The sequence below is a fragment of the Nicotiana tabacum genome, chromosome 8 (assembly GCF_000715075.1).
Source record: "Nicotiana tabacum cultivar K326 chromosome 8, ASM71507v2, whole genome shotgun sequence".
In the NCBI taxonomy this organism is placed as follows: Eukaryota; Viridiplantae; Streptophyta; class Magnoliopsida; order Solanales; family Solanaceae; genus Nicotiana; species Nicotiana tabacum.
The window spans coordinates 3,381,058-3,394,661 of record NC_134087.1 but is presented as its reverse complement, the minus strand read 5'-3'; the positions used below and the strand labels follow the sequence as shown (position 1 = coordinate 3,394,661).

Here is a 13,604-nt window from a genome sequence, read left to right as displayed (position 1 = left end):
TAGAGAGCTGTTTGGCGCAGTCTCGTAAAATGCAAATATCTCTCTACTCTGAGATCATATCGACAAACGATTTAATGCGTTGGAAACTAGACTCATAGATCTTCAATTTGGTGGGTAAATCACCCCTTAATTCCAAGTACATTGGGATAAAAGCATAGTAAAATTTGACCTAAAGTTTAAGTAAAACTATGAACCTAAGTTACGACAACTTTTGACTTCAAGACTTATGATACGAATATTATATGATTCAAATACCTTAAAACACGTCATTTTGAGTATAATAAGAATCTCAAGGTTTACCCGAAAATACGGGTTACAACATACTCAATTCGTTTAACTTCTAATACTTATTAACTACCCTTATTCACCCTTGTATCATTTAAGAGCAACAAGATTAACTTCTTATCATCTTAAAGATAATATCTTCATTGATTTACGTCAACACCTTATAGCATGAACTAACGTACGTGACTATGAGTTGTAACATAAAAGAATAAAATGGCACATTTGCCATTTTCCAAAGTTTCAAATTTAAAATAAAATAAAAATTTGTCCAAGTTTATCTAGTATAAGTTAAATAAATATTTATTGTATTTTTTATATTCACTTATTGTTCAATAAATTAAACATCAACCAATAAAAGTATACACACTAACAACTTGTTTGATGGTTGTTATGTATCGTTTCATAATGTATCGTTTTGTATTGTATTGTATTGTATTGTACTGTATCGTTTTGACGTATATAATGTTTGGATAGATTGTATTATTTACAGTCATTTTACGATGTCATGCACCAACAATATGGAGAACAAAATTACAATATTATAAAGTAAAAGTAAGTTACGAGGTATAATTAGGATATTAAATGGTATAGTAAAGGATAAAATAGGATTATTTAATAATACATAAGGTCAAGATAAGAGAAAAAGATAAGATAACGACATGGCCACACCAAATCGGTCGTTCCATAAAATGATATTTTTCATTGTTATGTAACAACGAATTTAACGATACGGTACAATAGAATTGAAATAAATATTATATTTAAAGTAAAAAATATGATACAATATAACAACTAACAACCATCATATTATTTGTCAATTATGTCATTACAATTTCCATTCGAGGAAGGATATGGGCCAAGAAATGTAGATGAGCCCAGCCCAAACAATTTTTGTGGATTGTAACCGTAAACCGCCACCCGCACCGCCAAACTTTAGCTCTGAATTCTGATAAATTGCCCGGAGCCCTTTTCCTTCATCGAGTCATCCGCCTCCTCTCCAAAAGTGAGATCTACTCCTTCCTTATCTGTATATTTATAAGTGTTTTTCCCCGATTGCCTTGTAATTTCTCGTATATCATGGCCCGTTCCATTGCTCAAGCCCTAAATCTGATCCGAACCACCACCGCCCCATCCACAGCTAGCCGCCGGGATGCTGTTCGCCTCGTAGCTTGTAGGTGCGAATCCACTCAGCCGGATAGACACGTGGCATCTGACACATCGGAGGCGGAGGCTGTGGCGGTGCAGAGGATCGAGGACGCTATTCATCGTATCATAGTACGGAGATCGGCTCCCGATTGGCTTCCTTTCTGTCCTGGTGCTTCTTATTGGGTCCCACCTCGACGAAGCTCCTATGGTATAGCTGACCTCGTTCATAAACTCTCCAATACGCTATCCGAAGAGGAAACTATGTCTCTCGCTACATTCCGCGGCTGGCCTTCCTCTACTTTTTATCTTAATAATGGTACTTAATTATTTTGCTTTCCTCCGTTTTTCATAATGTATGTTTTGATGAATTGTTCTAGCAAAGCCTTGCATTAATAGCAACAATTGAATATATCGTCGGCTTTGATATTTGATTACATCGATATGGAATTCGACAAATCTAGATGGTAGGAACAGATAACTCAGTCTTTTGCTTTATTTATTTTAATTAATGGGGAAGGATATGTGCGTTCGTGAAAGGAAAACTAAATATATTTTCCTATTTATTGAAGTTTTGCAAGTATTGCAGGATTGATGAAAACCTATACTAGACTTTTGTGCAGGTTCAAACCTGTGAATTGCACCTATATCATGTGTTGCGCTCACCTATATCATGTGTTGTCCTCTTACTACTAGACCAAAGCCACGGGACTCAAATTGGATGTACACATTACTTTAGCTAATAAGTATTGTAAAATTCCTTTCTTCTTTTTTTCCTTATTGAGTAAATGGCCCAATACATCTCTAAGAAGTTTAGACTTTCCTATTAGTACCTGCTATGAGAGTGGGCAATCTGATACATTCCACTTAAAATAATGAAAGGACGTTGCTTACCAAAAGATATGATATAGTATTTCATTTCTCATGTTTCTGTTGTGCAAAGTTGTTTTAACTCTTGCTTATTCGATGTCTGTGGTTAATTTATTCATGACAATGTAAGCATAAGGCAATGGTTGTCTATCTCGAATGTTCAAAATTTTTGCAAGTGTTATCTTCATGAACTTAAGGACTCTTGTACGTTCAAGTATTATTTTTGTTACAGTTGGGGATCGTTTGCTCAAGTATGCTCTCTCATTGTCTCTGTTTTTCTTTTTTCTTCTCTGTGACAGAGAATGCCGTGACAGAGAATGATAGTATGTCCAAAAAGGTGAACCAGTCTGACAACGAGGAAGATTAACTGCAAGCATGAATGGTTAAAGTAACTGCTTCTCCACCATTGTTGTTAAGGTTGGTGAGAACTTTTTAGAGTTATTGTCAAAATTGCCGTATACAAATTCTAGCCCTTCATAGGGGGGTTAGGTTACACTTTGTAATGCATCTTGTTATCTGTTGCTGAACTCAATGTTGATTCAATTAATAGACTTTTGCTGAACTCAATCTTGATTCAATTAATAGTCCTACACGCAGTTGTTCCACAAACTTGCCTTATGCCTCTATTGTGAGTTTTAAGGTGGAGTGGCCTCTGAAGTTGAAGTTGCTTTTTGAAAAAAACCTTTTAAGTGTTTCTTGTTGTGTTTGCAGGTCTAAAATTCATGTACATATGTTTGTGTAGCTGGACAGAGTAATGAGGAAGCATTTCCAACTTTGGAATTTGTACATACACGAGCTTCCTCGCCATATTTCTGTTATACTAGCAGAGCAGCAAGTCTAGTTGAATGTACAAACTTTTTACTTGTCGAAAAAATTTCTTTAATTTGCACCGATCCTAATTTCCCTTGTTTATGATGATGGGTAGAACTGAATACAAGCTAGCCGTCTTGCTATATGCCCTAATCAGTGTAATGTTATCGGTAGTTGTAAATGCTAGAAATAAATTTTGGTTGTCCACTATTTGCTTCTTGTGCTTGCCTTCCCATGCTTGGGTGATAGCGAAAGCTAAATCGTCTTATTTGTAAGAGAAAAAGTAACCTATAGTTTAATCAGCATTTTTGAGTATCTGGTTTGGTGTCCTCCAGACTCCACTTGTGGGATTATACTGGGTTGTTGTTGTTGTTGGTTTGGTGTTCTCAATTGTTGAGCCAGGGAGGATGGAGACTAGGGATATTCCGTCTTTTTAATGTGTTACCGATTGCTGCCGCTAGCAATCTGAAATTACTCTTCTACGAGCTGTCAAGCGAATGTGTTAACCTGAAGACTTAATGCAAGGTTCTCTTATACTCATGTACTTAGAAAATGTAATTAAACGAAGCTGCAAATTTAGGCTATTCTCATTGATAAAAAACAAGAGAAGCTAACAAAGAGCAGATCCACCGATCTTTTAAGTACAAGGTGATCGGTTCGTTTTGTTTAGTTTGCTGGAAGAATAGGTTTTGAGATGCAGTTAGCTTGTACAAAAACTGGACCAACTCTTCGAAACAGAAAATGCGCTTTTCCAGAACTATCTTGTTATTATTTCGTTTGTCGTAGTTCATTGTTATAACTGCTGTGATTTATTGTATTGAGTCGAGGGTCTTTCGGAAACAACATCTCTATCTTCACAAGGTAGGGGTAAGGACTGCATAGAAACTATCCTTTCCAGATTCCACTTGTGTGAATATATTGGCTATATTATTGTTGTATCTTCTTAGCTTCTGATGATAATCCATTCAACCAAATTTGGTCAATCCAAAAATCGAAGCGTTCTCCGAAAAGATTTTTCAAACTGAGAAAAATAAATAAATACGGAATGTAACTAAAACTGGAATGTTTATCGAAAAGATCTTTTAGAACATGTTTTCTGTAAAATGAATAATTATAAAATGTAACTCTTATCGTATGTTTGCGAGTACGGTCCTTTCATTTGAGTTGGCACATGAGACATGCGAAGGACTTCCCTTCCTCTTTTTATTACTATGAAACGAAGAATAAGACCAAGTAACTGTTAAAAAAACTGCTTGATCCTTCATTTCTTTATCATCAACCTGAACAAACTATGAACTGTGGCAGCATTTCAGGGCAATCATCACTGCTTTATCTCGAGGATATGGTACAGCTCCGTTCTTGGTTTGATAGGTGGATCACCAGAAATCATTTTAGATGGGAAAGCAAAACCAATCAAATACAGGGACCAGTAAGACTCATATGTATACAATCATGGCAGTTCTTCAATTGGATCATATGTTACAGACTTCTATACGATGAATGAGACTCAATACTGACGAGAATGTTTGCAGATGTTTTTCAAAGAGACTACTGTATTCGTCTCTACTTGAAAGCATGCTTCCCGAAACAACAACAACAAACCTAGTGTAATCTCACAAATGGGGCTTTCTGAAACGAAATACCAATATTTTTTTTCCCTTCCGTTGCGCTTAGATTAAATGTGCATTACCAATAGAATAATGCGATGTATGCTCCCTGACATGCAGATATAGTTGTCAGTGGATATGGAAATCAAGACTACTTTGATCTACCGATATTCCACTTTGATTATCATTTTAATTCTCATATCAAAGTATCAAAACATTGCAAGTTCATGATTTCTCATATCATGATTGAACAGTAACTTTTTTTCAATGGACATGTTTAGCAACCTTTAACCACAGCGATTGTGAAGTGCACGGAGGTCAAACAATTCAACCAACTCTATACTTGAATTTGTAAACCAAAATCGCGAACAGCATATCCCAGGCAGGTGCACTCAGAACCTTATTACAAATTATTACACGTCTGATAAGGCAACAAATAATACATTATACCCAAGTGATAATGCTTAGGTACATACTTCCATCAGCTTAATTTTCAGGTCTGATGATAGAGAGGACTGACTAAATAACATTCATCTAGATGACCCCATAAGTGACCATGCTACTAAATAAATATTGTTACACCAACTGAACAAATATAAAATGCCGAGCCAAGCACCTTCCCGTGTTTACTCATCCAATTCTACGATCCAAACGGCCATTTTAATGCGGACAAAAACATACAACTGATTCAACAAAAACTCTGCTTTGGAGCCAGGCGGATCCCTCCAAGAATTGGAAGACATTTACTAAAGAGACTTATCGAGTTTCATCCTCAAGGTTTCGGAAACCAGCAGTCAAATCATCATGAAGCTTCTTGAACTTGCCCACAAGAACATCCTCTCCTTCGGCCGGGTCCTCAAACTTTTGGGACCTGCAAAGAATGAATGTATAAACGGCAAGAGAAAAACAAGAGAGGGGGAGGGCGAACGGAAGGCGGAAGCACCAGACTAGTAACTTGGGAAAAATCTGCATTACCACTTAACAAAGTGCATATTCTTGAGAGATACTTACACCAAACGATAGAACAAATCCCCTAGACGGTGCTTAATGAGAGTGTAGGTAATCTTCTGGCCATCCATACCAGCTCCCCGTTCGACTGCCTGCGCAAAAGATGACAACCGCAAATGTCACAAGCAAATACTGCGGTAACTCTTATTTATTAATCAAGTAACTGTTCTCTCCCAGAAGTTTGAATCTTATTCATCTCCAAAATATCTTACTAAAGGCGATAAAATGAAACATGAGGATGAAAATAACAGCACAAAAGTACGAAAATAGAAAGGCATCATCTCTATAAATGTCTGAAAGGTACTCCAACACAAAACCTACATGCAGCCACAGCCACACTATTTTACCTGATTGGCTAAGCTATAGAAATGGATAATATTGCGCAACATCCAAACAGATTTGTAGAAAGGACAGAACTTGTCATACCTGTAACCAAAGACACAAGAATGTAAGATCATTAACAAGCTCAATTAACAAGCATCCCATGGTAGATTTTTTTTAACACTTACGGAGTAAATGCATTTTGTGCAAGATAGTCCTCCCTCAAAAGCTTTGCAGTTTCCAAAGTGATTTTATCTGTTTCAGCTAAAGCATCCTTCCCAACAAGCTGCAGAAGAAAAGAAGCAATAACACAATGAGCCAATGACAACTGTATCTACCTTCTGTAGACCACTAGAGTTTGAGGGGAAAAAAGAAAAAATGGCTGGACGGTAGCAGGGGAATTGAGAAAAAATGTTTTATTTGCCCTCACAGGCTAAAAGTTGTTTTAGCACACAGCAGCACCGACTGTTAATTGTGTAATGCAACCCAACTGAAAGGCTAGATCTAAAGAAATGACAACTCCCTAAAGTGACACCTGATACCAGGAGATGGTTGAAGTGAAATACCAACAACTGAGCCATCACGTATCTGAGAAACTGGAAATAGTCCTTGTCTCCAAGCAGAATTTCAGAATTAGCTTTTTTATCTTAGTGTAGCCAATTTCCCTTGAAAGCGAGTACAAACATAGACCTCTTGACGAAATTAGATCATGATTGTCCAAAAAGTTGTTGAGGTCATGAATCAGGAAGACTTGCAACAATTAGATAAAAATTCACAGACCAATATGCACTCGCTGGTTTCCATCTATTTAAGTGGAACGTATGTCGATGACCTGAGGTAACATATGGAAAATGATAGAAGAAAGGTTGCCTACACCGCCCCCCCCCCCCCAACTAAAAAAAAAGATAAACTGGGTCGGCTTGTCTTTACAACATATACCACGAGAAGAAATGTTAAAAGTAAGAAAAGAAAGCCACACAAGGACATACCTGAACAATTTCATTTAGATCATCCTCCCTTTGCAGCACCTCACGGGCTTTTGTCCTTATGTCGATAAAATCGGAATCAAACTTCTCATAAAAGGACTCCAAGGCCTGGATATAGAAACTCGAGTCAGCGAGAAGCAGTATGTAACCAATGACTAGAAGAAGCAAAAGGTGGATGATGAGCAAGTTTTGCTGTATAAAGAATATCAACATGAACATTTAAACAACATACCCCTGAATATTTTGAATACGAAATAAGCCAATTTACAGAAGGAAAGTGTTTCCTCTGTGCCAATTTCTTGTCCAGTCCCCAGAAGACCTGGAAAAGAACAATATTAGATAAAAATCTAAGAGAAACTTCCAATAGTGTAGATCTGTGGTTCTACCAACCTGAACAATACCCAGGGTTGCAGATGTAACGGGATCTGAGAAATCTCCTCCAGGAGGAGAAACAGCACCAACAATTGTCACACTCCCAGTTCTCTCAGGTCCACCAAGACATTTAACTTTACCAGCGCGCTCATAGAAAGATGCCAAGCGTGCAGCGAGATAAGCAGGATATCCACTGTCTGCAGGCATCTCTGCCTGAAAGGTGCATAACGTATGTTACAAGAAGACAATACAAAAAACACTTGGCTCCAGATTGAGAAGGTAATCTTTTCCACAATACTGTATGATAGGTTTTATACATTCCAAGAAAGCATGGTCTTACGCATTGCCTCTTCAGTTAAAAAGAATGCTTACACAAGCAGCAAGCAACATGCATGAAGGAATGTCTGTTAAGAAATGAAACAAGAGAATAGAGCAGCCAAAGAAGAAAGTAATAAAAAGTTTCATTTTCGTTGCCAGCGTGAATCTGTTACCCACAAGTTCAAAATAAAATAACCGAGAAACACTATATCAAACAACAAAACAAACTCAGTGTCATCCTAAAAGTGGGGTCTGGGGAGGGTAGTGTGTACCCAGGCCTTATCCCTACCTTGAGAAGGTAGAGAGGCGGTTTCCAGTATTCAGGAAATTAATTTCCAAAAATAAAGAAACTCCCCAAAAGGGTGAAAAGGTAAGGAAATTAATCTTCAATTGATCCCTGACAAGAAAGACAGTGAAACCATAATACAGAACTTTGATGAGTCAAAGCCAAAAATGTCCAGCCACACTCCAACACAAAGAAATTGAAAAGGAGAAAAGCTAAAATGAGATACCATAAAGTTACTTCCAACAAATTGTGAAGAGAACTTATAATTTCAATGTTAACTCTCTTCAACACCCGGTTCAAATCACTCTGTCATTTTGAAAGCATGGTCTTACAAGAAGGGGGAAAAATTAATCCCCTTATCTAATTCTAGAAGCAAACTTCATCTGAATCTAAATGTCATGCAACAACAACTACTATAACTATGCCTCAATTCCAAAGAAGTTGGGATTGACTATATGAATCCTCGCTGACCATGTTCCCCATTTAAATTCACCTCAGCCTCTCTACCCCTCCGGGTTAGGGGAAGGTCTGTGTACACTCTACCCTTCCCCCTCCCCAGACCCCACTTGTGGGATTTTATTGGATTGTTGTTGTATAGAAAAAAATGCTTCAAAGAAAGTCAAAAATTAGTTAGAACACCATAATATTAACAGGTAAGCAATCACACAATGGCAACTTCTTAAATACTTAATCTGATGGTTAATTGCACTGATGGTGTAGTCAAAATCCATTTTATAAACATAAATGAGACCTGCGCCGCTCCCATGAGATTTTGTTACACATAAGCCAGATAATAGGTTGCACTGTTGTTTTGTAAATTGGTTGGGTACTATAATGAGTAACGTATGAAAATACCAAACGTAATACGAGCAACTAAACAGTAACAGAAAGCTTTGTCGAAAGCAGAAAGAGGATATCTGAGCTGTTGCAATAGAAGAGGCTATTTGACGTTGTGGCAATAGAGGGAATAAATACTGACCAGTCGACCTGAAATTTCACGTAAAGCTTCGGCCCAACGAGATGTGGAATCTGCCATCATGCTCACATTGTAGCCCATGTCTCTGAAATATTCGGCTATAGTAATGCCTGAAAAATGATATTGTACAACGTCAAGAGTTACCATGTTGTGTTATCAAAAAAAAAAAAAAGGAAAAGAAGAACTACCAGGTTGTAACTTGTAAGACACATTTGTTTATTTTAAACTAGTTGATACTTAAACCATAACACAGAGCAAGCAGCAGTGTTTGCATATTAAACATGAAGGTACTAAGAGCAGAAAGTGGAACATTTTATGTAATTATCCTTCATATCGTTTCAATGACGTAAGAGCTAAGAGGGAATAAGATCATATCAGCATTTAAAATTCCCAAGCTAAGTAAACTGTACTTACTGTACTTGGCTTCTTTCTGTCTATATAGGAGCTAAGGAAACGAGAGAAGAGATTTTATATTTTGCAAAATACAAGACCAGATCGTTCAATGGCAATGTTACTTAAGGTGCTTCTCCATTTAATAATGAAGCATCAGGGAAGTTAGAGGAGTGAAAAGAGTAGTAACCTGTATAGATTGAGGCCTCACGAGCAGCCACAGGCATGTTAGAAGTATTAGCAACAAGTGTGGTACGTTTCATGACAGACTCTTCACGTCCATCAGGCAATGTCATTGTCAATTGAGGAAAATCCATTAGTACCTGAAATTAACTACTTTGTGTTATGCAACTCGAGTTTGATAATAAAGAGCTCACAAAATAAAGTCAAGAGTGCATACCTCTGCCATTTCATTCCCTCTTTCCCCACAACCAACATAGACTACGGTGTCTGAGTTAGAGTACTGCATTCATTAATCAACATGAATCAAATGTGAATTGGAAGAAGTGAAACAAGGATAACCATCTAATTTTAGATCTGAGATTAAAGTAGAAAGTCAAAAATGAAGCAAAATGAGCCTCACCTTGGAAAGAGCTTGACTAATCACTGTTTTCCCACATCCAAATGCACCCGGTATAGCACAAGTACCCCCAAGCACCGAAGGGAACAGAGCATCAAGAACGCGCTGATGAAATAGAGAAATTATAGCTAAAAAATCCAAGATTCTAACATGAAACTCAAAAGGAGCTTAATATTCTACGGCACTAATTACCTGTCCAGTAAGAAGAGGAGTATCAGCAGCTAACTTTGAGGCAACCGGCCTAGGTGTACGCACAGGCCAATTCTATAGATAAGGGCAACTTAATGTCAGAATCCACTGCTGAATGCTAGAATAAAAGAGCAAAAGACAATTTAAGAATCCTATGATACTAGAGTGTCAATGACCTGAAGCATAGTGAACTGCTTTTTGACTCCTTGAAACTCGAGCTCAAGAACAGTATCCTGCATGATCAATGAGAGGAAGAATCCATCACATCTCCTGGTAATAAGTATTACAACAACAACCCAGTATAATCCCACATAGTTGGGTCTGGGGAGGGTAGTGTGTACGCAGACCTTATCCCTACCCTCGGGTAGAGAGGCTATTTCCAATAGACCCTTGGCATCCTTCCCTCCAAGAACTTCCCACCTTGCTCTTGGGGAGACTCGAACTCACAACCTTTTGGTTGGAAGTGGAGGTTGCTTACCATCAGAGCAACCCCTCACAATCTTCTGGTGGTGATGCATTGCTTGCAATAATTTATTTTATGCTTAAAATAGATGAAGATTATAGGGCAAGTCGGCCTACACCCAGCTATTGCTTTTCTTCTTTTAAGAAAGGCAAACATATATTACCAGATTAAGAACAACATAACAAAAACATCACATTGAGAAAATGAATATCCTCACAACCAAATTTAAGTAATAGGTATATATAACATAAGAATGAATCTAAAACATAACTATCAGGGTCAGCAAACATGCATTTAGGACCTAGGTTCAGGAAAAGGAATAGATATCTATTTCCCTTCTTTTTACACGTTCAAAGAAAAAAAGGAAAAATAAATATCTAGTCTTTTTCCTGAACCTAGATCCTTGGTTCAGGTACCAGTTTTAATACATGCCACAATGGGTGGCAAAGTTTCACATGCACTAGACATGCTTCATTGATACTGCAACAAGTTTTAAGATTAGAAGACAAACATTGTTTTTATAAGAAAGTCACTTCATATCATATGCAGCAATGCAAAAGAAATAGTGACCCATTGATTTATATATTTGTTTATTAATCCAACAAGCACAGTTATAGCAAATATACAGCTGTATGAAGTTTGATGAGTATTCACGTACATTCAAAGAGTATTGACCAGCTGGAGCGATGTAAGTAATCTTTCCCATTGCATCAGGAGAAAGAGCAATATGATGTTCCATTAAGCTGTTCTCAAAGACGGTCTGCAAAATCAGGAATAGATTCAAATATAAAAGAGGATATTGGAACACTGTTTTGGAAAAGGACCAAAACAAACTTCCTCAAAAGAGATTGTCCCATAAAACTTACAGCATACAGATCTCCACCAGTTAAGATATCTCCCTCGCCTGGCACCAGAAATGTTACAGAGAGTAGAGTCATCAATGATGAAATTACAGTTTTGACTAGGATAACTCAAATTCCAACATGTTACGGAGTCAGGCTATAAAATACCTAATTTCTTAGGTTGAAATTCCCAGAGTATGTCCTTGTCAAGGGCTGGAACAGATACCCCTCGAGGGATGTAGACATCACCAGATCTTTTTGCAATTGTCTTAAGCGGCCTCTGCATTATTCACGAAAGAAACATACAAAAACAAAGTAAGCATTAAACTGGAGCTTCTAACACAGTAATCGAACTCAGACAAACTTCAGTAAAGAATTAAGAGAAAAATAGCAGGACATCGTCAGATGATAACCTGAATACCATCGAAGATGTTTCCCAAGATTCCAGGACCCAGCTCTACTGACAGGGGCTGTAATTTAACAAAACATCAATTCGCCTATTTGAAATTTGAAGCCAAACAGTTCAACAAAAAAAATATAACTGAGAAGAGGTAGTCTATTTATTTACCTTGTGTGTACGTAGAACAGGATCATTCACCATCAGCCCAGCTGTTTCTTCATAGACTGCAAAAGAAGTAGATCTTAACCAAAAAAAAAAATCTTGTTTGTAATTTCAATTCAAGTTTCATTATGGCAATCAAGCTAGTCCATAAAGAAATTCAACAGCATACCCTGAATTGTAGCGGAATCTCCTTCCAGCCTAATAATTTCACCAATGAGATTGTCATGTCCGACACGAACAAGTTCATACATAGCAGCCCCAGCCATTCCATCAGCGACGACCACTGGCCCAGATACCTATAGGACAAGGCACAATTTGCAGGCAAACATAAACTCCAAGTACTAGCAATGGTAATTTTTACTTTGGAGTAGGAGAACCAATAATGCTGGGCAAAAGATTTCATTCAATTAGCACAAAACCAACAACGAAATTTGGTAACCAATATTTCTATATTAATATGATCATCTACATCGTGAACAAAATAGAAAAGCTAAATCAGAACCTAACGATTACAACTGCAATAAACAGAGTCGACAGATAGAGAAGTTTAGTGGCTTTAAGTCATATTAACTCGTGAGCAAGATACAAGCTACGTGTTTGACCAATGATCGACTCTAAAAGCTTCTTGACAAAGAAAGGTTTAAACTTTAAAGCAATTAAGCAAAGGCCAAACAGTTGCTACTAAGTTTAGCATTTTCAGAAATTATGCCCCGAACAAATATTGCATTGATATAAAAATGCGTAGCGAAGTGAGACCGATCCAACTACATACAATTCCATCCAATAAGATAAAAAATAAAAACAAATATCAAACTCAAGGAAGCATAAAAGGTAATACAACAACAACGACCGAGTATAATCTCACAAGTGGGGTCTGGGTAGGGTAATATGTACGCAGACCTTACCCTACCCGAAGGGTAGAGAGGCGGTTTCCAGGAGACCCTCGGCTCAAAAGCATAAAAGGTAATACTCAGATTAAATTGATCTGAAGTAGAATTTGGAGAGAAACAATCAAAGAAGTAGTCGGAAGATTGAATATGAATTGGATAACAAAAAACAATAAAAGTAAATCAAAGATCCAAGGAGGAGGAAAGTAAGTACCTTTCTAACGTAACCATATTCGCTTTCCTTTTCAGAATCTTCAAATGTAGTCATCGGACCTCCGAAGAGCGACGGCATTGTTGGAAAACGAGGTAAATCTCAATACCAGATCGGATCGAGGATAAACCCTCAAATTGAAATCTACAGTTAGTAAAATAGAATTGCAGTTGGAAACGAGACAAACAAGGAAAGAGGGAGAGTGGCAATAAAATGGCTATTTGATAAATTGGGGTAAAATGGCTATTTGATAAATTGGGGGCAACACCTGTATAAATCCTTGTCGTACTAATCTGCGTGTCTGGTCCTTCCATGTGTAATGCTTCATGATATTTTTTTGTTTTTTGTCCTCTTAAAATAAATGAGTGAGTAATATATTTCGACCTTTGAGATTTTTTTAATGGGATAAATATAACGTCTATTTGTTTTTAATTAAGTTTAAGGCACTTGTTTAATTATTAAAATTAAGATATCTTAATTTGAATATACGTTGATGAT

The 13,604-nt window shown here is 37.2% G+C and overlaps 2 protein-coding genes across 2 annotated transcripts; one reads left to right on the top strand and one right to left on the bottom strand.

Annotated features, from left to right (window-relative positions):
* The first annotated feature begins 1,225 nt into the window (after positions 1-1,225).
* LOC107810892 (uncharacterized) lies at positions 1,226-3,318 on the top strand. Its single transcript, XM_016635726.2, has 3 exons — positions 1,226-1,747; positions 2,598-2,715; positions 3,010-3,318. The coding sequence occupies exons 1-2, from the start codon at positions 1,363-1,365 to the stop codon at positions 2,663-2,665; spliced, it is 453 nt and encodes a 150-aa protein (XP_016491212.2). The 5' UTR covers positions 1,226-1,362; the 3' UTR covers positions 2,666-2,715; positions 3,010-3,318.
* Positions 3,319-5,036: 1,718 nt separating this feature from the next.
* On the bottom strand, positions 5,037-13,396 carry LOC107818091 (V-type proton ATPase catalytic subunit A). The gene is made up of 20 exons (XM_075218897.1): positions 13,110-13,396; positions 12,178-12,304; positions 12,015-12,070; positions 11,860-11,916; positions 11,615-11,726; positions 11,471-11,508; positions 11,263-11,364; positions 10,318-10,374; positions 10,145-10,216; positions 9,956-10,057; positions 9,773-9,835; positions 9,563-9,695; positions 8,986-9,092; positions 7,421-7,615; positions 7,263-7,349; positions 7,034-7,138; positions 6,233-6,330; positions 6,071-6,149; positions 5,727-5,815; positions 5,037-5,586 (listed from the first exon to the last, which is right to left on the bottom strand). Exons 1-20 carry the CDS (start codon positions 13,185-13,187, stop codon positions 5,472-5,474), a joined length of 1,872 nt encoding a protein of 623 aa, XP_075074998.1. The 5' UTR covers positions 13,188-13,396; the 3' UTR covers positions 5,037-5,471.
* Between the last annotated feature and the right edge of the window lie 208 nt (positions 13,397-13,604).

Coding starts and splice junctions, on each gene's coding strand:
- LOC107810892 (XM_016635726.2), top strand. CDS start 1,363: ATGGCCCGTTCCATTGCTCAAGCCCTAAATCTGATCCGAACCACCACC. Junction 1,748..2,597: donor TACTTTTTATCTTAATAATG/GTACTTAATTAT, acceptor TCTCTGTGACAG/AGAATGCCGTGACAGAGAAT.
- LOC107818091 (XM_075218897.1), bottom strand. CDS start 13,187: ATGCCGTCGCTCTTCGGAGGTCCGATGACTACATTTGAAGATTCTGAA. Junction 7,139..7,262: donor CGTATTCAAAATATTCAGGG/GTATGTTGTTTA, acceptor TTCTATATCCAG/GCCTTGGAGTCCTTTTATGA. Junction 6,331..7,033: donor ATCTAAATGAAATTGTTCAG/GTATGTCCTTGT, acceptor TTTCTTCTGCAG/CTTGTTGGGAAGGATGCTTT.